The 27,073-nt window shown below is 35.6% G+C and overlaps 1 protein-coding gene across 1 annotated transcript in view; it reads left to right on the top strand.

The window, feature by feature from the left end:
• The window catches only part of Klp31E (kinesin-like protein 31E), a 145,943-nt gene that overhangs the window by 31,895 nt on the left and 86,975 nt on the right, over window positions 1–27,073 (top strand). Inside the window, exons 2-4 of the mRNA XM_089096735.1 lie at window positions 7,068–7,290; window positions 11,935–12,153; window positions 22,734–22,955. Coding sequence (XP_088952861.1) covers window positions 7,068–7,290; window positions 11,935–12,153; window positions 22,734–22,955 — 664 coding nt within the window. The remainder of the gene's footprint in view (window positions 1–7,067; window positions 7,291–11,934; window positions 12,154–22,733; window positions 22,956–27,073) is intronic.

The following is a 27,073-nucleotide window of genomic DNA, read 5'->3' as shown; positions in this document are numbered from 1 at the left end:
TGACTTACCAATGACAGTGATATAAGGGTTTCAATTACACATGGAATTACATAGAAATATGGAGTGCAGTCTAACCGGTACATTGACTTACCATGGACACTCAAGCAGTATCATGACTGATATATGCCTTAGCAGACATTGTCAAATGTTAATTGCCTTAACTCGAGAGTAGTTTGCTATTAAAAAAAAATTGGATGTTACAATCAGAATTGTTTGATTGACATTTGCAAAAAAGGGGTAAGGGATTCGCGAATTGGACTATACGAACGATCTTATTTGAATAATAGGGAAAACTAGCTAGATAACATTTGCAAATTGAAGATGGAGAAAAAAAAGGGTTAAAGTGATTAGCAGTTAAGGTAACCCTGAAGAGCATGGTAATTCATACTTTATTTATTATAAATTTGGAACAATATCAATCTTTGGAAACGGTTAACGATGATAAAATGGTCTTATGAGTTGACCTAGCTTTACTTCTTCGATGTTTACTGTATAATACACAAGTGGTGTTTGGACAGTGTTGTCAATTTAAAATACAGTTTAATGTTATACTAAAAAGTTTCCAGTTTTTTTTAAGGAAAAATTTTCCACATAGGGGGGATTTCCAGTGTGAACACAAAAACAACCAGAAATTCAATAAAAAACCGTTTTTTTCGAATGATAGAATGAGGAGAAATTTTCTGGCGGAATCGTCTGCAAAAAATGTACGCGTGTTTGTGTGTGTGTGTGTGTGTGGGGAGGGGGGTATTCAGTGAGGATGGAATTGTCCGCGGTTAATTTCCCGGGAAAGGATTTTAAATGGTCTCCGTCAAGAAATTGTTCGTGGGTGGGAATTTCCATGGAGATGAAAGCAGGTTTCCCTGGGATTATTAAAAAAATGATCAGAAATTATATTAGAAAAACAAATTTTTCAACTGAGAGTAAGGAGCAATATTAAAACTTCAAACGAACCGAAATTATTCCATATATGAGGGGGACTGCCTCCTCCTCAATATCCTGAGCTAGACATTTTATTCCGATTTTTAAACAACGACTCCTGAAACACAAGGATCGTTTGATTAGAATAAGGAATATTTCTTATAAAACTGCTTAAAAAACTTTTTAACTGGTTAAAAACTATTGATTTTTATATTTAATATCGGCAGAGATTGAATACTGCAGGTTCAACGAGGAACCGGTTCATTACCGTTGTCGCAATTACCACTGTTTTGCTGAGGTTTTGTGTATGACCATTATCTGCTCCATATCATATGATCGAACTCTGCCTCGAGCAAGGCCGTATCCATCGTAGGATGCTACAGGGTGTGTCTACAAAAGTTTTTTTAACCCCCCCCCCACTCTGAAAGAGAATAAACCCCTCCGGGCATTAATCACAGGTACAAACTTGGTCTCAAAAAGATCCTTGTTTGTTTTATGGGTTAATCACCCATAAGGCTGATTTATCTATTTATCCCGACGTAACTAAATGCTAAATTCACGCTGCCTCATTATTGGGAAAAAATAAGCAATTGCTGTTGTAAGTAATTGCAATAAATGCAATTTTTGTGTTCTATTAAACGCCGTTTGAACAGCAAAATTAACTTTACGCGAGTAATTCGAAAATTTAAGAAATGGTCAAGGTCAGGTGGTCTTAACTCTTTACCATCGCATCAAAAACTATAGTTGAAAGGAAAGGAAAAAATGAATTAAAAACTTGGTGCTCCATAAAGTTTTAAGTAAGGTTTTAACCGCAACATTTTGTGTTTCCTGATAAATGAATACAGAAAGAATTTTCTATCATAGGCAGTGCAATAGCGCTGCGCAAGTAAAGAAGAATGTTGGCACAATGTATTATTTTTTGTTTTTGGTTTCTTGGTTTTAAACCAGGGCACTTCGTATCGAAGGAGCTGTCTTAGAAACTTCAAAAAAAGTTCCCTCGATTCAAAATTGGAAGGGCTTGAGCCCTTTTACATAGCCAAAAGTGATTGGAAGGCAACTAACACCCCTTTTACGCCCACCATTTCCCCAAAGACATGCAATCAAAATTTTGAGATAATCGTTTTGTTCAACGTAGTTGAAAGATCTGGAAATTGTGTCTGAGGAGGACACTCCCCCCACAGCCCTCAGGGCAAGGGTTATAAGTAATGCCATGGCGGCATATAAGGTTTTCAAAGAAAGTGTTGTCGTAGAAACTTCAAAAAGGGCTCATTCAATTGGAAATTCAAAATTCTAATTAATGATTAACCCGAGGAATAAGTTAATGTGTAAGTTACGCGACAAAATTTTACAGAAATTAAGCCCGTCAAGGACCTGTACAACGTGGTTAAATTCCTAAAATACAATAAATCCAACAAGATTTTGGTTACAAATAAACTACCATTACTACTATAGGGGAATCTTTTTCTCAAACATTTACACATAATTGAGAATTTGTCTTTACAAGAGCAGAACCTGGTTTGAGAATTAGCTGAAATGGTGAATAAACTGAGACTTACTTTATTCCCTTGTATATATTGCAATTACTTTTTTTAGACCTCGGTTTATTTCCCAGTTTTGATTAACTTTCAAAACAGTTCTAATAAATAAAATACTTAATTCATAGTGAAGAAAACTATATTTGTTGATCTTTATTTGTTTTTTTATGGAGTGACCTGTAGGGCCCATGCAGTCAAGTAGTGCGTTAAATTTTGTGCTTTGTCTACTTTGTCTATAACCAGTTTTGCTATTGAAGTTATATTCAACTTTTTTTTAGGTATCTTAAAATGATAGGAACTATGCTTACGGCTATAGCAATCGTACTCCATATGGATATACGAGATTGAGGTCTCTGGGTTAGAGCTTAATATATTCACTCTTTGAGTATAAAATACAGATCCAAATTACAATTTTGTATAGTTTGAAAAGCTAACTTCAAGGATGTATGGTGTTTTCGATTGCGAATTCATTGGCTTGAAGAAGTCATCATGTGGGGTGATTTTTGAATGTGCGTTTCAATTTCTGACTACAGATCGTAGAGAGGTCAATGGTTGCTACTGGCATATCAACTCCAATATATATGAATACAATGAAGACAGGTAACGATACATCATACTTCATAGACAAAATAGGTTTATATGATAGTGTGATATCTCCATCCTATAGCAAAGGGAAGGATCTATCCATTGTACAAGAGGAAGTTAGAGAGATATGTTTTTTTGTGTGTAACAGCACTGTATGCAAAAGGGAATGTACCCACTGATAAACTTTTAATCGACAAATGCAAATCTGATATACCAATATTCAACTTGGAAGATTTTAATAGTGAGGTATTTCCGAGTAGATTACACAACCCAGAGGACGAGGTTCGATTTTTTAGCAGATGGGTGCCGATAAATATTCCTTCTCGCAATATGTGTGTAGGTTATCCCAGGAAGAAGAAGAACAACAAAATCCGTGATATAGATTGGGGTCACGCCAAGTGGATGATGAACAATGATGAATTTTTATAACAGCCATCACACCCATGACTACCCAATGGTCTTTTTAAAGACCAACAAATCTATAAACACTTCGTAGCCATGGTCATATGAATCTTTTCTGTGCATTGACAGAAAACAAATCATCGCATCGTACTGGTCTAACATTTTTTTTTTCTTCTTTTTTTTGTACCATGTGAAAATAGACTTAAGTTTCAGACTTGAACCATCGAATTGTATTTTCCTTAATTTTCTCACAAAAAAACTACAGTTTACGTCAAAAAACCCTTATTAGCTCAGATTTTACAGAAATAGTTTTATTTTTCGATCCAAAAAATAGACTTAAGTTTCAGATTTGAACCAGAGAATTGTATTTTCCATAATTTTCTTACAAAAAACTAGAGTTTACGGCAAAAAACCCTTATTGGCTCAGATTTTTACAGAAATAGTTTATTTTTCGATCCAAAAATAGACTGAAGTTTCAGATTTGAACCAGAGAATTGTATTTTCTATAATTTTCTTACAAAAAACTAGAGGCAACTCGCTCCCCACTATCATGCTATAAATACACTAAGACATCCTTCTGCCAATCAACCCATCTCCCCCAAAACACTTTTCAGGCATTTCTCGTTAAAAATTTCATTTTCAAGTCATCCACCTTATTAGCTCAGATTTTACAGAAATAGTTTTATTTTTCGATCCAAAAATAGACTTAGACTGCACTCCATATAGGTTAGACTGCACTCCATATTTCTATGTAATTCCATGTGTAATTGACCTATATATCACTGTCCTTGGTAAGTCAATGCACAGGTTAGACTACTTTTTTGTGAAATTCAATGTGTATTTTCATGTGTATTTTCAATCAATAGTATAGATACTACTTGTGTCAAGATTACCCGCTTCAGCAGCACCAAATGCAAGGTCCCATTATACCTCCAGGAAGCTAGAAATTGCTTTGTAAAATTTCACACTCCTAAATAAGAACCTTAAATGACATAAAAATGTATTTAAATGAAATAAGAATGTATTTGGTAATCTTGGTTTCTCACTGATTTTTGCACATATAATATTTGTTTACATAAACATTTTCATTTTGTCCTCAGACAAGTACATTCAAAATCAGGCGCAGAAAAATACTGCATCATTTGGATGTGTCATAAGTCATAAAAACAGTAGCCAGTTGCATAATTTTCTTCCTCTCCCATGAAATTCGTGACTGAAGGGATTAAAACCTAACACAAGCGGAAATAGAATGCTGAAGTAATTCAAACTTAACACTTAACATTAATTACCGTCAATTAATAAATGAAATGCAAAACGAACAGAAGTTAAAATAAATAGTCACATAAAATATGAAGGTAACAAATATTGCTATGGATGAACAAATGAATCCTAAAACGAATAGAAATTAAAATGAATAATCAAATCATACTTAAGTCGAATATAAATTATCACGAAACGAGTACGTCTATCACCTTCTAAACCTCCTAAAGGCCTTTGGATCATTAGCGTTTGACTGAAAACAGCATGTATTTGAAACATTGGCTCTTTTATAATTATAATTATAACTGAAACTTCCAACAATTAATATAATTATATATTAAACAGTCAGTCTACTTTTATTGGTTCTTTTATTGGTCTTGGTTATTAAGGTGATCTTATTTTATTTTTTGTCGAATGTGTTGATAAATAAAACCCACATTGTTCAAAATATGTATTTTTTTCAATAAAACGCAAATGACACTGATGCCATAAATTATAGTCAGGGTTTAGGAGGAAGGGAAGTTGAACTACTCTTATTAGTAAAGCCTTGTGATATTACTTGTTGTTGTTGATAGTATAAAAAGTGAGAAATCATACTGCTTGAACTATAAGTCGTTTTCAGTAAAGCACAAATGAGGCAGGTAGTGGGAGGTGCGGGAGGTATCACTACCCTTGTGGTAATGTGACATAATTTGTGGTAAAGAAGTGATATAATTACCAGAGGAACTGCAATTGTCTCTTGGGTATGGATCCTCGTGCTATCTCAAGATGTGGATAATAAATACACTGGTCTGCTTTTTTTCGATGGTTTTTTTTTCGGGGGGGGGGGGTTGAGCATAGTGGTTTACCAAATTTTTTATTTCTGATTTGCACCAATCAAATGTAGCAGCAGGTCATTTGTTTTGAAAATGTTACTTTTCCATTATTTAGAGACGGAGCAGTTAAATTTCCAAGTTGGTTGACTTGATAACAGAAACAGCAGAATATATTATACATTTTGGTTGAATTAAATTAAGGACCTGGCGACGAAAACTGTTTTTAATCATTTGTTTATTCCTGTGATTGAGTGTGGAGTTTGTGTTGAGGACACACGTTAATTTAAGACAGCAGTTCTTCTTTTAAATGTAAGTAGAGCAACATTAAGATTTAAAATAGACAATATCAACCTGAACGTCCAGGGGGCGGTCTCCTCTCCCCCTCAACCTTCGCTCTCGCTCGTATCATTCAAATGTTTGCCTTTAATTCACTGAAAACATGCCACGCTTTAACAAATACCCAACGGAAAATTACAATCCTTTTATTTATTTCCAAAAATAGTATTTAAAGCTTTCAACGAAAATTAAAGAAACTTTTTGTTTTGCATAAGGGGCTAGCAATCAATTGGAGATTCTAAGTGAGTTTGGAACATTTTTTTTATGATTTTGTATAAGTCTTCTTCTATAAACCAGTTTTTTGGCAAATGAATGATTGCTTGATCGAGAATCGTGTTCGTATTATTGCATGTGCATCTTTTTTTTCATTAAGCTCCATGACTTCGGAGGGGACTTATTCGATTGGAAACTGAAAGTTTGAGTGCCCTTTTTAAGAGTCAAAAGTGGTTTAAGGGCAAGGAGCCCTCTCACGCCCGTTTCTGCTCAGATCAATCTAATCAAAATTTTGGTATATTTACGTCTGAAAACAAAATACATTGTGAACTTTTTCTCTTTCACAACTTTAATAAACCAAAAATTCTCGAGACATTCAGAAATGAATATCAGTATATATTAAACTGTCAATCAACATTCATTTGTCCTTTATGGTAATCTTGGCTATTATGGTGATTGTTTTCTTATTTTTTTTATGTTATGGGAAACAAAAAAACAATAGCTCGAAGGGAAAATTGTTTTCAGTAAAGTGCAAATTACGTTCTGGCCTTTAGAAGGCACAGGGGGCGTTAGCCCTACTCCTTTTTTGGTAGTTTCTGATCGGTTTGAGTTTGAATTGGTTATTAATTGTAATTTCTATTCGTTTTGGTTCCCATTTATTAATTGATTGTGATTTATAATCGTGTGCGCTTACAGAATTATTTGACTTTACATTGGCTCATCTTTGGTTCAATGTAGCTCTTTACTTTTCTTTGAAAGCCTCTTTTGAGAAAAGAGTTTTTTTCTTCTAATAACATTAACAAATAGACGATTTTTACTGAGTTACAAGCTGTTCAGCCTTGTACAGAGTTTTAAAAGTTATATTTTTTAGGATTATTAGCTGACAAACGAAATTTATTTTATACTAATTGCTTCAGCATTAAAACATTAAAATTTGGACTTGACCAATCTTAATAGTCAAGGACTTGTTTTTTTTCTCTCTAATGATTATTTTTCTTTTTAGAATACGTCCTTTGCTATGTCGTGAAGTTGCAGAGAGATCCCAGACGTGTGTGAGCGTTACACCAGGTGAGCCCCAGATATGGATGGGATCAGATAAAACATTTACATTTGACTATGTTTTTGATCTAGATTCGTCACAAGAAATAGTTTATGAAACTGCAGTGGCTCAGTTGATTGAAGAGAGTTTTCAAGGTTTCAATGTTACTGTGCTTGCCTATGGCCAGGTAAGATACATCTTTTAAACCTGAAAGGGTATTGAAATTTAGATTGCAAAGATTATTTTAACTCTGTGAATATGGCCTCGACCGTAAAAGAAGGAAATTGATAAAGGCACTATTTGCGGTTTTTTTTTCGAAAAATTTTAACATTTTCTAATTTTGAAGTAATGGTATTTAGCCTAGTGTATTTTTTATGGGCGTGAGAGTTTCCAGCGTGTTGCCCTCTTTTCATTGCTTTATGGGCCTCGATTTGAAGCAATTGGAAACACAGAAAAATAGACTTTTTCTATAAAAAGAAGTTTAAACAACAATTGATCAAAACTAAATTTTAAAAACCAAAGTTCTTATAAAAAAAAAGTTGTCAGTGAATTTTAAACTTAAAACGAGTCGGAATTAGCTTGTGCAAGATGTCAAACCTAAAACCAGCAGGAATAACTAGGCCTATGAATGGAGAAGTGAAACTTAAAACGAGCAGAAACTAGTGGGAATAATAAAGCTAAACTTAAAACAACCATAAAATACCACTAATATTGATGGTGGTGCTGCCCTCAAACCCATGAAGGGCTAGAACACTTAAGTTGAAAGTCCTATGCATCAATTGTTTCCTCTGTGCATTTAAATATGGTGGATACCGCTAATAATGATGGTGCTGCTGCCCTCAAACCCATGAAGGGCTAGAACACTTAAGTTGAAAGTCCTATGCATCAGTTGTTTCCTCTATACATTTGAATATGGTGAATACCGCTAATAATGATGGTGCTGCTGCCCTCAAACCCATGAAGGTCTAGAACACTTAAGTTGAAAGTCCTATACATCAGTTGTTTCCTCTATACATTTGAATATGGTGAATACCGCTAATAATGATGGTGCTGCTGCCCTCAAACCCATGAAGGGCTAGAACACTTAAGTTGAAAGTCCTTTACATCAGTTGTTTCCTCTATACATTTGAATATGGTGAATACCGCTAATAATGATGGTGCTGCTGCCCTCAAACCCATGAAGGACTAGAACACTTAAGTTGAAAGTTCTATGCATCAGTTGTTTCCTCTATACATTTGAATATGGTGAATACCTCTAATAATGATGGTGCTGCTGCCCTCAAACCCATGAAGGACTAGAACACTTAAGTTGAAAGTCCTATACATCAGTTGTTTCCTCTATACATTTGAATATGGTGAATACCGCTAATAATGATGGTGCTGCTGCCCTCGAACCCATGAAGGGCTAGAACACTTAAGTTGAAAGTTCTATGCATCAGTTGTTTCCTCTATACATTTGAATAAGGTGAATACCGCTAATAATGATGGTGCTGCTGCCCTCAAACCCATGAAGGGCTAGAACACTTCAGTTGAAAGTCCTATGCATCAGTTGTTTCCTCTATACATTTGAACATGGTGAATACCGCTAATAATGATGGTGCTGCAGCCCTCAAACCCATGAAGGGCTATAGCACTTAAGTTGAAAGTCCTATGCGTCTGTTGTTTCCTCTATAAATTTGAATTTGGTGAATTCATAAGAAAGGAAACAGTGACAAGAATACGGCTTTGTAAAACAGTATAACTAAATTTATTGTCACAAATTTGTTTTGTCAAGAACATTTTAGCACAAATAAGTGTGGTGTTGCCTGTCCTCAACTCTTCCCCCTTCAAAAGGCTATACTTTTATTCCTGATTTTATGGCTGGTAACAACACTGTTCCTCTTTGCTCGTTTCAAGTTTTACTTCACTTTTTTCTGAAATTAATTTAAAAATATGTTTTCCAAAATAAAAAACGTTTGTCAAATTAGTAAAAAAAAATAATAAAAAAAAGTTCGTCAAAATAAGAAAAGCAAAGAGCCATACTAAAACCAAAAATGAGCAAAAAAGCCACATAATAATTCAAACCCGAAACAAAGAGAAATTAAAATGAATAATCACATGAAACATAAAGATAACATACATTGCTATGGATGGATAAATGAAACGAACAGAAATTAAATGAAAAATGAAGTCACAGAAATTACTGCAAGTAAGGGTAGTGCTACCTCTCCACAAGCTCTCTAAACGTGAGCTCTTTATTTATACTTTACTGAAAACAATTTATGTTTCTAGCAGTGTTTTTTTTTTTTTTTTTGTTACAACATAAGCATCAACACAAAAAGAAAATATTAACATAAGTGTAATCAAGGTGTACAAATAAGAGCCACCGCGAGTAAGAGCTAAGTTACATACCTATCAGAGACGAACACAATTTTTGAACACGTTTCCACCATCAGTTCAGTTCAGTTCATTTTATTTAACATCAAAATACATTTAACAAATATGCCAATACCCGCCCCAAGAAAGATACCAAAAAGCACTTGCGACTGGGCGGGTACATACAACTCATTTACTAATTAATGATTAACTATAAACAAAAAAAAAAACTTAATAGTAATAATAATAAAAAAAACAAAAAACACTAAAAAACAAAAACAAAAAATCAATCTCTCATCAATATATTTAATAATAATAATAATAAAGATAAATAATAATAATAATAATAAAGAGAAAAAAAAAAAAAAAAAAAAAAAACAAAATTAGTTTTAGTTTCCTTTCTGCATAGGGGTCCACATATCCAAAAAAAAAACTTATGAATGCCATTTTCAGAGACGAAATTTAAGACCCGTTGTTTTGCATCCTGAATCTTTTAGTCTTTCGGTTTAGAAAGATATGAATCTAGGTTTGTTTGTCACAGTATATGTGCTCAGTAAGTTACTAGCCGATTGCTGAAGAAAAGAAAATATGGATTCATTTTTGGCGTCACGAACCTATACAGCAAAAATTAATTTCATGTTTGTTTTCTGCATAGGGGACCACATGGTCAAGAAAAGAGTTTGTTTTTTTTGTGCGTGTCCCGAATTTTTTAATCTTTCTGTTTCCAACGATCCAAAACATTAAAAGTCAAGTAACTGGGCTGGGAAACAAAAGATAATTGCTGCTTGAAAAAAAAATCTGGGCCCATTTTCGGCCGAAATCAATTTGTTTAAAGTTTCTTTCTATGCATGATGGTTCTAAGTAGCTTATAAATATCAGTTTAAAGCTTCTAAGGGGATATAGTTGGTCCTTTCTCGGATGTACCTATGTATTTAGGAGTCAATATCTTTTGGGGCTTCTACTCCTCTCCTTAACCATAAAATTTAAACTCTCACTGAAGGTTTTGAACTGATCCCCCAACCGTTCCCGGAAACTTCGGCATCCGCTAGATACTACTTCATCGCGAATGCTACACCTCCTAAGGAAACATTCACCTTCTTGAGTTATTTTGGGCCATATGGTTTTAGCTTAAGTTTTCTGATTTTTTCATCTTATGTTTTTTTTTAATTAGGTGCCCACTACTACAAAAAAGGCTGCATAACTATATTTTGAAGTTTTTTCATTAAAAATTTAATTCCCGATCCTTCCGAACTTTTAAGATATCTAATCAGTTCAAATATTCAGGGTTCATTTTCTCTGTCTTTGGTACTTCAAAAAATTGAATCTGTTTTGGTCTACGTTTCCTGAAAGAGAGTGTAGATACTGCATACAACAGGGAAGATCAAAACAGACAATCTTTAGTTTTTTCTGTTCTTATTTTAGAAAAAAACGAAACAGAAGAAAGAAGTGGATACACATACCGATCACCTTAAAAAATCTTGACGAACAGAAGCAGTGAAAGCACTTAGTCTTAGTAGTATCAGGCGGCTTAAAAGGTGCAATAACTAATCCAGCCTTAAAATGTCATCATCATATGTATTATTTATTTTATTCTAAGTTATTTAGAGTTATTTTGTGCCATATGTTTTTAGCTATCATCTATGTCTTTTTCTTAATTAGGTGCCCACTACTACAAAAAACTGCATAACTATATTTTGAAGTTTTTTCATTAAAAATTTAATTCCTGATTCTTCCGAACTTTTAAGATATCTAATCAGTTCAAATATTCAGGGTTCATTTTCACTGTCTTTAGTACTTGACAGTGAAAATGCAGATACTGCATACAACAGGGAAGATCAAAACAGACAATCTTTAGTGTTTTCTGTTCTTATTTTGGAAGAAAACGAAACAGAAGAAAGAAGGGGATACACATACCGATCACCTTAAAAAAAATCTTGACGAACAGAAGCAGTGAAAGCACTTAGTCTTAGTATTATCAGGCGGCTTAAAAGGTGCAATAACTAATCAAGCTTAAAAATGTCATCATCATCTGTATTATTTATTTTATTCTAAATATAAGAAAAACAAAAACAAGCGTGAAAAAAAACGGGTCGCCTGATAGCAAGGTAGTAGAGTGAAGTATTCTTCTTTTTTTGGATGATGTGTATTTGGAGTTATTTTTAGACCACATTCGTTTCTCTTAGCATAAATGCCCAGGTTGCAAAAATGGGCTTTGAAAACATCCTGGTTAAGTTTAAAACTTGCAATAGGTGAGCTAAAAAGAAAAACAATGAGAAAGATAAAAGAGGCTGTAAAACTCATACTGCTCCTCCACCGCACCTTTTACAACTGGTTCGGCCACTGACAATGGGCAGGAATACTTCATAGATAATAACGCTGAATATTATCCCCTAATCCGCTTGAGGCTATAAGGACCAGCATAGAATCTGCTGCTGAAATTCGTATTTATGCTTATAGTATACTTTGTTTCTTACAGACTGGATCTGGCAAGACATATACAATGGGAACGGGATTCGAGGATGAGTCTCCGTATCACTTACCTGGGATAATAACACGTGCCATTAGATCAATTTTTGATCAGGCCAACGCTAAAAAGGAAGAAGGTGTTACATTTGAATTTGACTGCCAATTTTTAGAGCTTTATAATGAAGAGATCGTGGACCTTCTAGCCAAAAAAGATGCATTTGCTTCCCTTGTAAGTTGTTTTTCTTTTGTTGCATATGCGTAATTATATATCTTTTCAATTACTCCTTCCGCCACATGTTCTCTTTTATTCTCAGTAAAACTGTCTTTTGCTGCTCCTATTATTATCACAGTTTACTCATATGCTCTTCAGGTTTCTAAACATATTTGTTGACGCTTTTGTCATAATATATGAGCAGTGGCGTATCCAGGATTTTGTTTCGGGGGGGGGGGCCGTCAGTCTACCTTTTTATAGCAGTCATGTGAGCAAGAAAATTATCTATCATAATGCAAGATTTCAGGCGGGTGGTATGGGGGGGGGGGGGTAACTAGGTAAAGAAATAAAAAGTACACATTTGTCATGAGTATTTCTAGTTGTAGACTTTTCTTGTTTGAGAATGGATGACAAAATTTTGCCAACAAAGTCAGAATTTAAAAAAAAAGTTAAAAGCAGTGAGAGTTTCTATTTTGGGCGAGTAGATGTTTTGGAACTGCCACGAAGCGGCAGAATTTAGAAAATATAAAAAAACGATTTGCATTATTCCTTATATTTGCCTATGGGACCCTTGTTTTAGAGAACCAAATAAATAAAAAATAATATTATATCAAAGACAATTGCCCAGAATTTGGTTTCGGAGGGGTGGGGGCCTCAGTCTACCTAATATAGCAGCCATGAAAGCAAGAAATGTTTTGATATTAACATTGTTTACAGAGGATGAAGCACGATTAAAGTTTAAAAAACAGAATCACCTGCACTTAGAGAAATGAACAACGAAAGACGACCTAACCTCTCACAGTAACAGCCGCCAGTCTTTTTTGGCTGCAAATCGATCAAAAACTTGGTCAGCATCGACCTGGATATCGTGGTTCAAAGTCATGTGAGCTAGTCCGTTCAGACGCTCCTCGCCCGTTGAGCTCCGCAGATAGGTTTTTAATCGCTTAAGATAGCTAAAGCTCCTCTCATCAGAAGCGGTAGTCACTGGTAATGTCTGAAAAATCGTCAAAAGCCTTTGAATTCATGGGAAAAATTTTGTATCGCATCACGCAAGAGTCGAAGCAACAGTTGATGGTTCCTCAGACATTCCGAGCCACTTCTGTTTCCAAAGGACTAACTCACATTCGAGCGCACGTCTACCCCCGTGAAATCCCTCGTAAACAGCAACAGCGTTCACAAACTCATTAATGTTTAATGACTCGCTGTTAGCTGGCAAAAGCCTTCCGATTTTTTGAAAGATGCCTCCTGATGGCGCGAAAATCTTTGATCAAATTCTTCAATAAGTGAAGCAAAGTAAGGTTCGAACAATGACTCGCGATAAAAAACCTTGATGGACTCATAATTGTTGATGAACTTTTGGTGGATAGACCTTGGAACAGTCAGAGCCACATTTAACTCTTGTGCAAGCTCATAGGCTTTCTGAAAAATTGTTTCAAAATTATTTTGTTTTGACTGCAGTGAAGTATCAGAACATAGCTTAACATGCCGACAGCAATCAACTAAGTCTAAATCTTTGGCTTACAGCGCCTTAGAGACAGAGAGCATTATGACACTTACAAACTCTAGCATAGCTATCTTGAACATAAAACTAAATTCGCTTGCTGCTGAAATCAACCGTATGATAACTTCCGTATCGCACCGTATGCTGCCAACTATTTCCTCAAGTACGGAAATAATCGCACAATACAAAGAAATAAAAACTAAAATGCAATCGTGAAACTCCACCCATCTCGTTTCGCACACTTCACAAGCTTCCTCATATGACTATTGGGACAAATGACCGCGACCGTTTCTACAAACATTTTTGTTCTTTTTGGTGAGGATGATAAAAATAATATAATCTGCTGTATAGTAGCAAAGGTGGACCTAACAAGTCCTACCCTACTAGTTTTACATAAAGCCAAATTTAAGCTGTGCGATACACAGTGGGTGTAGATCACATGCGGATATTTTTTCCTAAGTACTGCCTATGCACCGGAATAGCAACCTGACATGTTGCTGGCCCAATTAAAACCCACCCCCACAAATTTCTCCCCTTTTAAGCCAAACGCAATGCATTGGCTGATGATGTATGTCGCTACTGCATAGCTTGTGAGATTTCTAAAAACAGAAAACCCGAGAAACCGCTCTTCAAACGAGTTTCATATTAGTATCTGACTACAAGAACTAACTAGAACTAATTAGGCTTGTCAACATGTGTATCAATAACTGTACAACGAACCTGAAGAATCTTTTGATGCTATATTCTGATGACTTCAAGCTCCTAGGACTGGCCCAGAACAACCTAAATCTATCAACTATGCAATAAGATCTGGACAGACTATCTAGATGGTCATCGGATTGGTGTCTACAGTTCAATGCCTTAAAATGTAAAGTTCTACATCTTGGACGCAATAATCCAAAACTCGCATATCACATAGGAGATGCCCAGCTTCAGGCATTTAGTGAGGAGAAGGACCTAGGGGTTATTGTTGATAATGAGCTGAAGTTTCACTGCCACACACGAGCCCAAGTTGCAAAAGCAAACTAAGCCCTTGGCCTTATAAAGCGAAAATTTACCACCAGGAAGTCGGGAGTGATTATGAAACTGTACAAAGCCATGGTCGGTCCTCACCTTGAATTTGGCATGGACCTAGCCTCTCCGTACTATAAGACGGATGTGAAACTACTTGAGAGTGTCCAAATAAGAGCAACTAAGCTTATCTCTGCATTCCAAGACAAATCTTACGAGGAACGTCTCACTTTACTCAAACTCCCTACCTTAGTATACCGTAGGAAAAGAGGAGACGTAATAGCAACTCGTAAGTTGCTAGAAAATGACCTATTAAGTCATATCTTTTCCCCGTCCTTCTCAACTACCACAAGAGGACACACCAAGAAGCTGCAGGCCTCCCGTTGCATCAAGCGAGAGTGCCAACAGTTCTTCTCAGTCCATTCCGTCCCAATCAGGAATTGCCAGTTCGAAGCCACCGTCTAATCTAAACCTCTAGATGCCGTCAAAATAGGAGTTGATCAAGACTCGGTCAACGCTGACTGGACGCTGAACTGGGATGTCAAATCATAACTTGAAACACCGACAGCAAGATTTCTAAAGGAGGCTCAACACCACCTTATCTCGCTGGACATGCGATTTAAGGTAATTTAAGGTAATTTTCTTTCTTTCCTCTCATGTGATCCATTTGCTTAGCTTACACTGGAATTATAGCAGCGTTTGAAACTTTGAATGAACTATTGCCTCTTAGTCTGATTCCTTATCGCAATTCCTTCAATGCAGATAAGCTAGTGCTTATAGCTGCGGGAGTTCAATAGTGAGAAAAATTTCTTGACATCTTGTTTGATTACAGGAGGCGATTGCACGTTTGATGATAAAATAATGATATAAGCTTGCTGGAGAAATGGATAGCCATTTAACAAGAAATGAAAAAAAGAACGGGTGTTGCAAATAACTTAAAAGCGTGAATATTTAGGAACTTACTATATTCGCACTTAAAAAAAAGAATAAAATAAATTTCAGGGGGGGGCCGCTCCGCCCCCCCCCCCCTGGATACGCTACTGTCTATGAGTAAGGTGGGTAAACAGGGATATTGTACATCCCGCTAAATGTTCGCTTTGAGAAGAAAGCACACTGGAATAATAAAGTTGCACAAGTAGAAGGTATTTCTGCTCAATCTAGGAACATACGGGTGAGTAAAACACTCCGCATAATGTCGAAACTTAGGATTGTAGAAAAAACAGCGATGAATGTAGCGGAAAACTGCACAGACACAGGCTCTAAAAAGCAGAGAAAGTTATGTTAGATATCTCTCAGAAGATTTTTTTAATTACAATTTCATGCTAACTTGTTTCTTGCACTTAAGTGAAGCCATGATTTGATACAACGACTCTATTGACCTTGATAAGAAGTTGAGTCGTTTTTGACATTTCAACGGAATTAACGGAAATGTTTTGTTTTTAACAGAACGCAAACAACAAATTAATACTAAAAGTGGAGAGCTAATGGGTGGGGGCAGCTCTGTTATTGCTCAGGATGTTTTTCTCCTTTGGGGTTTAATATTTATTGTTCTCAAGGGTCTCTTTGAGAAAAAAATTTTTTTTTTTTACATAAAGCCTTTTGGTGAGATGCCAAATTTAGGACTTACTATCAGGCTTGGACATGGCACAGGAGTGACATAGACCCCAGAATATTTCTACTTATTAATCTGCAAGAGAGTAAGAGAAAGACTATAGTTTAATGCAGTAATAAAAATGACCTTGAATCTTGGGGGTCTCTTGGGAGCTGACTAGAGCAAAAGCTTTGGTACATGGCTTGGATGGAGGAGAGCAGCGTTTACAAATGTGTCAGCCTAATCTTTGATGTACCCATTGTGTGGCTAGCGTTTAGCATTAGTAATAGTATACTGAAAAGTTCTCATCTTGTGTTTACCCCTGCTGGCTTAGTTTAAAGCTGTAAATTGCCTCTATCTCTCTCACGTACAACAGGAAACAGGTGATAGAGTTTGTATCTAACCTGAAGGTGTCAATTTTTTTTGTAATGTATTTTAAAATAAAAGCTATATTAGCCAGCCAAAAACAGGCTTTTATGTAGATTGCTTTGAATCAAAGGATTCAAAAGGGGTTATACCTATTCAGTTTGAGAAATCACTATGTCTTTTGTTGATTGTTTTCTCAATTTCAAACTCACTGACCAGTGCATACTGCTTTCACATGTAACCCTGTAAATTCATAATACAGTTGCTAAAATCGTGTGTTTCTTTCTCACTTTTTTTCAATAGTAGTTGAGCTATGAAAATTAAATTTTAAGGAATCACCTCCTGCGAATTTATAAACAATTTTTTATCTAAACCAAGTACGTTTTTCGTAAACATTAACGGACATTCTGAGCACTTCAAGTTCCAAATAGGTAAACCTATAGCAAAAACTAGTACATCTATAAAAAGGTATGTTTTAATTCTATCTGAAAACAATGCATAATTCAAAAAGATATATAGATGTAAAAGGACTGTCAAAGAAAAGTAACAACAGTTGCCTTTATTGACTCATAAAATCAGAATTCCCCGTCGCGGTTTGAACCTGAGACACTTCGGTGCAGTTTCTGAAATGATGGTTCTAGGGCCATTTTGGGTACTACTTCATTTGTTGGCCATTTCTAACGGATATGTGTTAGATAAATAAAAGTGGATTAGATTCTTTAATTTTTGCTCTTTCCCAATATCATGGTCGCTTTTCTGACTATGCAGCCCACCCACCCCTAATAGTCTCTGATGTAGTTCCAGTAATATATCCCTCTATTGTTTTGAATCTCACAATACTTCGTGTCTTATTAATATATCGGTTTTCTCGTGTCATTGATCAGGTGAATTGTTTCATTATTTTACTGTTTTCTTTTAGCTATACCTGGGACCACCAGAGAGGGGGGGGGTGCATAGTCTCAAAAGCGGCCGAGATATTTGGAAAGAGCATAAAGTTAGAAATCTAATGAGACTAATTTTTTTATTAGCATGTTTCCTTTAGAAGTGGTTAACCTCTGAAGAAGTACCCCATTTTATTAGGACTCCTGGTCTAAAATAGTGAGATTGATGTGTTGTGTGGATACGACTGGCGGAACGCTTTCTCCGCCCTGTTTCCCCTATCTGACTTATTTATTAAGGAATTTCTCTTTTCCGAGGAGGGGTCGAAAAGATACTTGAGGGATTCCAACGTGCTTCCTCTCATATGTGCTCTTGTTCATAGAAACCACAATCCCTTTGTTAGGTTCAGAATCAATGATAAGCAAGAAAACAAGATATTGGCAATACATCTACGTGTATTCGTGTAAATGCCAAGAACCTGTGACTATTTCCTTGCCAATGTTGACTCTCTTTACAAAAGCATGACTTTGCCAAACCGTAATTACTACAAATGCAATTAGTTTTCTTTTAATGAAAACACATTAATTCAAAACATGACAAGGAAGGAGAAATAATTGCCTATTTCAAAACAAGCTGTAAGTTGTACAATAGCTGCATTTAGCTAAAAACAAGAAAAAAATAGTGCTACAACATCATGGACGTAGCAATGGTGGGTTTACAGAAAAGGTAGTTTTTTTTTAGGTAGAAAAAAGGTAGGTAGAATTTTGGTAGGCTGATTACAGTCGAGAACAGTTTCCCCAAGAAAAGTTAAGTTGTTTACCATTGCAGTTCGAGGCACTTGCAGACTTCAAAGTTTCATTTTTTAGTGAATCGCCAAATTTTGAAGCTTTGAATTGTGCTTGCGATTCAACGCTTAAAAAAAACGCTTAAAAGTAATCGAAGGAAGTAGACATTTTCTCCCAGATATCAAGTGGACCCGTGTTTTTTTATATGGAAGAAAAGTGAAGCCTGAAAGTGGTCTACGTCTCTAAAAACCCTACACATATGTTTACTTTGTCTAAGATTCTTAGGTGGCAAGTTTCAAGCTGATCTCAGATCTTTCGTCCGAAATATGGAGAAAGCGACTTGCCTCTATAAGCTATCATTGTCAGGTCCCATATGCTCGAGGTACTCGTCCCTTAAGTTTCGAACTGACCAGAGAGAAAAAACCTACCTAGTTTACTCCTGTAAAGTTGGTAGGGTTGGGAGGGGGGCTTTTAGATTTGCCCTGTGCATACTTAGCGCCTCCAACCACGCAGACTGATAAGCCTTGCATGATTTCGGTTCAAGCAAAGTGCCATTTGCATTTCTTTCTTCTAAAAAGATGATAGTTGACTGGGAGGCTCTAGGGGAATCAAGTGGCTCCTATCCCTTTGAAGTGCTTTCAATCATATTGACAGGAAATCCTTACGTCTATAAGATGTAACATACCTACCTTTCTGTCTAATGAAAAGTTAGCAGCGGGGGAGGTGGTAGCGAAGCGTGAACTTGGCTTCTTTTTAAAGAGTCGTGACTTAGCTCGTTTTACGCCGAGTCAAAACTTACCTGGCTCTTATGAGACTCCCCCTCTCCGCTGCTTGCGTGCCTGAATTGAAACCATCTATCTTTTCAGAGCTCTATTATTTAGTTATAAACGTAGGCGAAGTAACCGTCTCCTTGTATATTAAAGATACGTAACAGCCAATTGACAAATTCTAAGGATATTGACAAATTCATTCACGTTCCCGGAAGAAACCTCTTTTGAAGTCCCCCACTTAAATTTTCCTCTCCGAGTAGCGGACTAGTTGAAAGTTCATTTTCTTCCTTTTAAGTTTTAGGTTACTTTTATCGCACGAAACTAATTCATAATTTGGCTCACAGGGAGGTTGAGAATTTCTTTGCTTTATAAGGATGTTGCCTACAAGTAAGGATTAACATGCATAAATGGAAAAAAATATTTTGGCTGGAAAATGCTCAATGAAATTCTGGTAGCCACCAAACGCTTTCATACGAAATTTTACTTAAAAACTTTTTTCATGATCACACATGTAAGCAAGCAAAAACAACATACATAAATATTAGAAAGAATTTCCTTAATTTCTGGGGCTCGTTCCTTTGCGAAATTTACTAGAATGTGAAGCTCTATTAATATATGTGAAAATGGGGATTAAAATCGTCCTAAAATCCGCAAAAAAAAACTAAATCAAGGGATTAAAATCTTGGAAAATCTTTGGCGTAATAATCAGGTAAGTACGCAGGACTTTGCATCGTTGATGGGCCGCAAAACTTTTCACAATGGATAAAAAGAGGAATCTGTACGGAAAATACAAGAATACTTAAAAAAAACATACATGTTTTGGGATTTTGGGGAGGAGGTTCAGCCGCTTCCAAAAAACCCTGTAACATGATTACATACCAGGTAAAGTTTTTTCCACGTTTATTTGATAATTGTCAGTTATTGTTATGTTGTGACCAGTGGCGGATCCAGGGGAGAGGCGAGGGGGCCGCGTGCCCCCCCCCCCTAACGTAGTCTAAGGTAGTGTAATTTACTTGATTAACGCAAGTTTGCGTTAAATAAACTAACGCAAGTTTATCAGATCAACCTATTTTGCGCCCCTCCTAAAAATCGTGAATCCGCCCCTGGTCGTGACTGAACAAAAGAAATTTCTTCATATAAGATTAGACAAAAATCCGCAAAAATTGTTTCAATTGGGCATCTAACCATTCATTCACTGCCAGCTAAACAAATCTTGATATTTCTAGTGTATTCAATTTTCTTTTCGTGGTTTTTAGTGCTGTAGCAATTTTCATTCTTCAGGGATTGTTTGCTATTCATTAATCAACATTGCATTGCCTTTTTCGGAATGTGAAAAACATTGTACAAGCTCTCCTGTCTAAAGTATTGTATAAGCTAAAGCAATTTTGGATTCATTCCGAGTTTCTATATTTTGCAGGTCTTCAAAACCCAGGGTTGCTCCAAATTAGAATTATATTACTCCTAGGTGGAATCAGGAATACTCAGTGTCGACGCGAAGAATTAGGAAATAGTTGCTTTCTGGAAATGCAAATTTTGGCTGATTTTATTTTGTGCAAAATAAATCTTGCGCAAATAGTCATAGTCAACGCACTAGCGTCGACTTGGTAGGGATTGAAGTGTTTCCATTTATTTCAATCTACATATAATGAAACTCTAGCCTTTATTGTCTTTGGAGGGTTTAAGGGGTATGGTCTATTCCAATTTATGTTGTGAAACTGATCGGAAAGCATCTTGCCGCCTCTTCTTTGCCCTGGGTACCCTCGTAGCATTAAGTGGGATCGAATCAAAATTCAAACATAGTTGTTTTAATCGCAACCCCGTGAAAGTAAAAGCCACCCTGATGCAGCATGATTCATCCAGCTCTAGCGGTAATAAGGATACCAAATTATGGTATTAGTTGGTTTAAAATAGAATTTTCATAGATACATATGGATAGAAAGATGGACACAAGATTTGAGCACCCAAAGTGAGGCCCTGTACCCTTTAAAGGTACAGGATGCTGTTTGCTGTTTCTTCCTATGAAATTCGGATAAAACTCATCTTCAACCTTTTTTGACTCGTTCTCAGTGAAGAAATGTGTAAGGCATAGCCATGTGAACCTTTGATTATCACAATATAGTATTAAAACTGTCCTAAATCAAAATATACTAATTACATGTCACATCTTTAATTCAGGGTTGTACATGGGTTTTATCTTTATAAATTAAGAACACCTATACCTTACCCCCTCCACCTTCCTCCCGCCCATCCTGCTTCATAAGTGTAGACGTATTGCACCTCGAAATGTTCAAGGATCATTTTAGGAATGGTCTTAAATGATGAAATCATTTTTCTACTCCATAATACATAATGGTTGATTGCTACCGAGGATCGAATTTAAGGGTTTGCGAGGTTTTTGATTACAAATTGTTGGGTACTATACAAATTAAAAACCAAAACATATTAATTAAATAATTTGCATATCGTATTAATTTTCACTAAAGCTGTTATTTGAGGATTTCCGACGGGTTAATTTCAAAAATGAGGATAATTTGCTACAGAGAAGTTCAAAGTTGCATCTTCTTTAAGGTATGCTTTAAAATTATTCTCGATTTTCACCAAATCTGGCTGGTATCGCAAACCTTCTCTGAACCTCTATTGGTCAGAACCTCTGGTTCTGACCAATAGAGTTTGAGAGAAAGGGAGAGGGGGTTACAACATCAGGCTTGTTGGTGGTAATTTCCGTTTTTTTTTTTTTTTTTTTTTTTTTTTTTTTTAGTTATTGTTGTTTCAATCATAGGAAATTCTTTTTTTTTTCAAAATACAGAAACCATGACATCCATCATATTAGAAACATTAAAGTGAACGGGGCCGAAAATTACAGAGAAGACGAGAGACTAGAGTTTAAGACGCAAGAGGATATTGAAACGGGAGAAAATGTAAACTCAAATTGTAACTTGCAAAATGAATTAGGAAAAAATTTCAGAGACGAAAATAAACATCAAAAGAAAAATTAAGAATTACACTGGTTGGGATAGAATTCCTAAGTGAGATAGATCGCATGGTAGCTAAATTTAATGTCATCAAGGGTGACTTTAGTTACTAGAAGCCTGAGTAGGAGTATCATATAGTTGACCGTCGATAGAGGGGTTTGAATAGATCAAATTAACCACTGCGCATAGTTTTTGAAGTGGAATTTAACCCTAAAAACAACACATTGAAAAACAAGTTTCAAATTGCTTTAGAAAATGTTGTAAAATGTGTGATGAGGTGCTTTTATTTACGTATTTTTGCACAAAACAGCAGCTTACAATAAAGAGACTTTGAGAATAAAATCATTGATTTTTTTTTTTTTATCTTCCATAATCTCATCAGGTGGTATAGCGGCACGGAAGTTGAGTGGATTTTGAGCTTGGATCCTCTTAAAGTATCCTGATTCCTATGATTACTTCTTCATGTTTTAAGTTGCATATTTTGTTTGTTTGTTTGGAAGGTCTGCAAGTATGACGTTCGGTTGTGTGAACGAAAAATTTTGTTAATTAACTGGGACTTGTAAATAACTGGGTTTATGATTATTATTTACATATTTTCTTCCTAACAAATTTTTTGTTATTTTCATTCCTTTTTTTGTGCCTTTGTGTATAATAAAAATGACATAACTATCTGCTCATGTATGCTCCTATTTTCATTGTTTGTGTTTTTTGTTTTATTTTTAGCAACGTGATGGTAGAAGCCAATTAAAGATCCATGAAAATTTCAACGGTGACATAGAAATACCTGGTCTGTCACGAGAAGTAGTGAGCTCAGAGTTTGACGTCCTTCGTCTTCTTAAGTATGGAGGCTTATCTAGAACCACAGCAGCCACTGCTCTAAATTCCAGTTCTTCCAGGTCTCATGCCATCTTCACCCTTAACATGGTACAACACAGACAAGTACCAGTAAGTTCTATTTGAACATTTACTGCAATAGCATATTTATCTCCTTACAAATTTCTGTGCGACAACTTAAACAAAATTTCAATCAACATTGTCTTATATCGCTGCTTTTAAGAGGCGCATGTTTGCTTCTAAATTTGATAGTGTTGTAAATATATGCAAAGAAAGAAGTGATGTATGAGTATCAGTGGGGGGGGGGGAGGGTTCTAAGGAGCCCTGGAAATACCTTGTTTTTATACATGTGGTATTAGAAAAATTCGAAGTTAGGGTAAGAATCATAATTCTTGCGAAAATAAGAGACTATTTTATAAGGCTCTCCGGTCTTTCACCGGTCATTATATCGTTAATTTTTAATATACAATCCAAATTCTTTATAAAATTGAAACAAAGCGCTAGTTATTCAGGGTCCCACAAATATAGAGATAGATCACGTGGTAGTTTTGCAAAACCAGCCACGTGTTGCACTAACCACGAAGTAATAATTTTTGTTCATATTAAGTTTCAGCTTCACTCTTTACTTCCATTAAGATTTTAATTTTGTTCTAACTATTTGTATTCTATTAGTCAACATGTAATATACTTTAAAACTAATTTTTATTGTTTTTTTCTTTTCTAAATATACACATAAACCTCGCAATAACATATTTGACTAACGTAGGCGATGAAACTTAAAAGGTCACAGTGAAATTTTGTTAAGATAGGGCATCAAATGTAGTTTTTACTTCCCACCTCACTTAAAACTACCTCAAAAAAGAAATTTCTTCAAATACAAAGGGAACCCTTCCCCTCTCCTTTTCCACAAATGAAAGATTTGTGTTTGACGTCAAAGCCAATGTCCTATTTATGAACACCTTGACGGGGTGGGGAGTTAAACTCCTAATTATAAAACTTCGCTTGGTTGGCTCTTTTGACGCCCATCACCCGTGTAATGTTCCAGTGTGCCACTCGAACCGGAGGACAAAAATGACACATCAAAATTTCAAGCTCTTTTTGAATTTCCCTAAAATGTGTTCCTAAATAGCTAAATCGGATTATCCTAAATAGGAAATGTATAAAGTACCAGGGGACCGAGGTTCCATCGGCAAGGGAATTTTAGACCTGAAAACGTTGTCTAGCGTATTCCCCCGACGGAAAATACCTCCCCCCGGGTGAATTTAGTCCTGCTATATCCTGATTCGCACGAGAAAAAATCTCTTTGTGTAATTTTTGTATATTTAGTTGTATTGATATTTACCTTATTGCCTAGTCAACAAAATATAATGATTCAATTAGTAAAAATAAAGTTAAAATTATGAGCTTCTATTAGAAAAACCTACCCGGTGTCATCGATGCTAATTCCTTCAAATATAGGGGGGGGAAGGGTATTTTGTATTTTTTTTAAACGAATATACAAAGGAGAAGGTACTTTTTAAGTTCTAGGAGTGAGTTCTCTCCCTCCAATTGGCATCCCTGGCAGGAGCAGAGGTTGGAAGATCCTATTCCTATTTAGGGTTTGCTTATAATCAGCGCCAACGGTTTTGCAAACGACAAAACTAGAACCAAACCCAAAATAAAAATTTCCATGTTTGTATAACGACCTATTTAAAAATAAAGAGCCCCAATATATATTATGGAATAGCTAATTTCTGGAATAATCGCTTACTCTCTTCTTTGCTTGGTTTTTCAAAAAAAGCTTGTCTTATTAATTGTTTATCAGACACCATTTTCTTTGCTTGCCTTCTCTGTCAACCTGCAAGGCTCAATTGACCTTCGAGGCGGCCAATTAACTAAACAATCGCAAAAATACAATGCAAAATTTACTCAGGTCGGAACCTGTAAGAACAGTAATGACGTGATTGCCATTCACCCAACCTTGGTCGACTGTCAAACTTTATTTTGACAGTTTTATTCCGGTTGTTATTAGGTCTCTAATTCAGAAAGATTCAAGAAAAGTAAATTAAGGATGCCGGAAGGAGGAAACAAATTTTTCCAAAGTCGTGATCTATCTACGTCGTTTTTTTACACTAGAAAATGCAAGTATATCAATTTTCAGAAAAAAATTGTCTCGGTACGTGACAGACTTGTATATATTGGATTGTCTAAATACACATCAGCATAATCATCAAGTTATTCTATATTTTTAAGTCATGAGGTGTCAAATCAGCATTTAAATTGAATTAAGGCATTTTGGCTTGAAATAAATTCCTCCCTCTTAACCCCTGGCCTCAAATCTGAAAATTTCTCAAAAACACTACTCACTTTTTGGTTCTCACTTACTAGCCATAAGCACGTTAAAAAAGAGTATTTTTCTAGTCTTCCTGACTGAAATAGTCCTGGGTACGGTTCTGGAGGCTTTGTGTCCATATTTTCTCTGGGACATATTACTGACCTAACGACTTATTACATATAACACAGATGAATTCAATATGTGGAGATGTGATATCACCTATCTCACGGTATTAACAAAAATGTTTACCAATTATAGCTGACTTTGTAAAAAATGTTTCTTAATATTCATGAAAAAAGAAAGATGGCTAATAGCAATGACAGCACTTTGGTTGATTGTACAGATCGAGCTGAGATTTTTGTCATCAGTAAGCACAAGCGGGTAATTTCGTTTAAATATCAGGAGTCTTTTTTCATCGCCACCTTTGATGTAAGGTTGAATATTGATATGGAAAATTTGGTTTTCAACAATATAGTCTGATCGTAAGCATCAAACTTTTGGTAACAATATGGAATGAAATGTAAAATCAATACAGAATGGAAATTGAACCGAGCAAATAAGATCATATTTTTTTTAGGTTTATACAGGTAATTTGATCTTGGCAATATAGATATACAGAAATTAAGAAAGAAACCTTTTCAAAAATACGATTTTGGTTGAGAGTAGTCTTCATTCCTCCTAACATAGAGTGTGTGGGGGTGGGGGTGGGGGGCGTTGTTTGCATTTTTAACAGGCAATCTGACAATACACATCTAGAATAAATAAGTAACTATTACCACTTTTAATTAAAGAGTCCTTAGATAGCAACTTCTGAAAATATAAGCTCGTGTTCTGTTCAGAAATTTGATTCTTATTTCAGCTTTTTATTGTATGACACGTGATAGTCTATCACAGGGCTTCAAACTGGCAAGTACGTATAAGAAAACGCTGTGGTGGTAGCTCAGCAACTTAGCTAGTAAGACTCTTCAATTTTAGTGGCATCTTCTTAGAAACGAAACCTCTCAAAATATTTTTTGAAGCTAACATGTCGGACTAGATTATTTAAATCCCTAGACAATTTACGATTTCTGGTTCAAGTTCCCACTATATGCTGGTTCCTTTTGTAAATATCCACTTTCTTCGTAGAGTCCGTCTGGGCCCATTTAAAAGCTAATTAAAGTAAATAGTGCCTTCTGCCTTCATAAAAAGCTTGCCTGAAGTACTCCTATGTTTTCATATCTGTTATTGGCATTTTCAAAAACCTTTTAGTGCTATAGACGCCAAGTAAAGCTATTTTTTGTGATACACATATGCCATGTCTTTCTGGGTGGCCAATACCTTAGCAAATGCTAACATGGCAGCATATGCTGATCCACAAATTAATATGAGCATTAACGGGATGCATTTAGTACTTCACCGAAATCTAAACAATTTGAAGAAATAAAGATCGGAAATAGGGGTTCATTAAAATGACGCAATTGGCCTCCTGAAATCTATCTATTTTCAGGTTTAGGGTTATTTATGCGAGCAACTTCACTTTTCCGCCAGCAAGTCAGCCTACTTAAGATATCAGAGGAAATCAGCAAAGCCGGTCTTTGTGCTTTTGAGGGTTGCTTTACATGGAAATTGAATCCATTTTGGTTGTGGAAAGCATAATGGCTGGCGCCATTTTGGTTCTAAAGTACATATTTGTTTTCTATTAAATATAGACACGACCTAATTGTGAAAATTGTCTTATAGTAATTCTTATATGGCAATCTAGGCTTTATTCTACATCGTGTAACGTATTTGTCAAAGAAAATAGAAAATACATGAAGAGAAAACTTGTAATAACCTTTTCGAACAGATCCAGCTTTAAAAAAAAGAAAAAAAATATGTTGGGCAGTAATTTTTTCTCCACTGTCATTTCCAGAAAGAATAAAATGTTCGATATAAG

This window comes from Artemia sp. Qi Xiang Cuo, chromosome 11 (genome assembly GCF_049724085.1).
Source record: "Artemia sp. Qi Xiang Cuo chromosome 11, ASM4972408v1, whole genome shotgun sequence".
Taxonomy (NCBI): Eukaryota; Metazoa; Arthropoda; class Branchiopoda; order Anostraca; family Artemiidae; genus Artemia; species Artemia sp. Qi Xiang Cuo.
The sequence above is the reverse complement of the archived record's forward strand: the minus strand, read 5'-3'. Positions and strand labels throughout refer to the sequence as shown.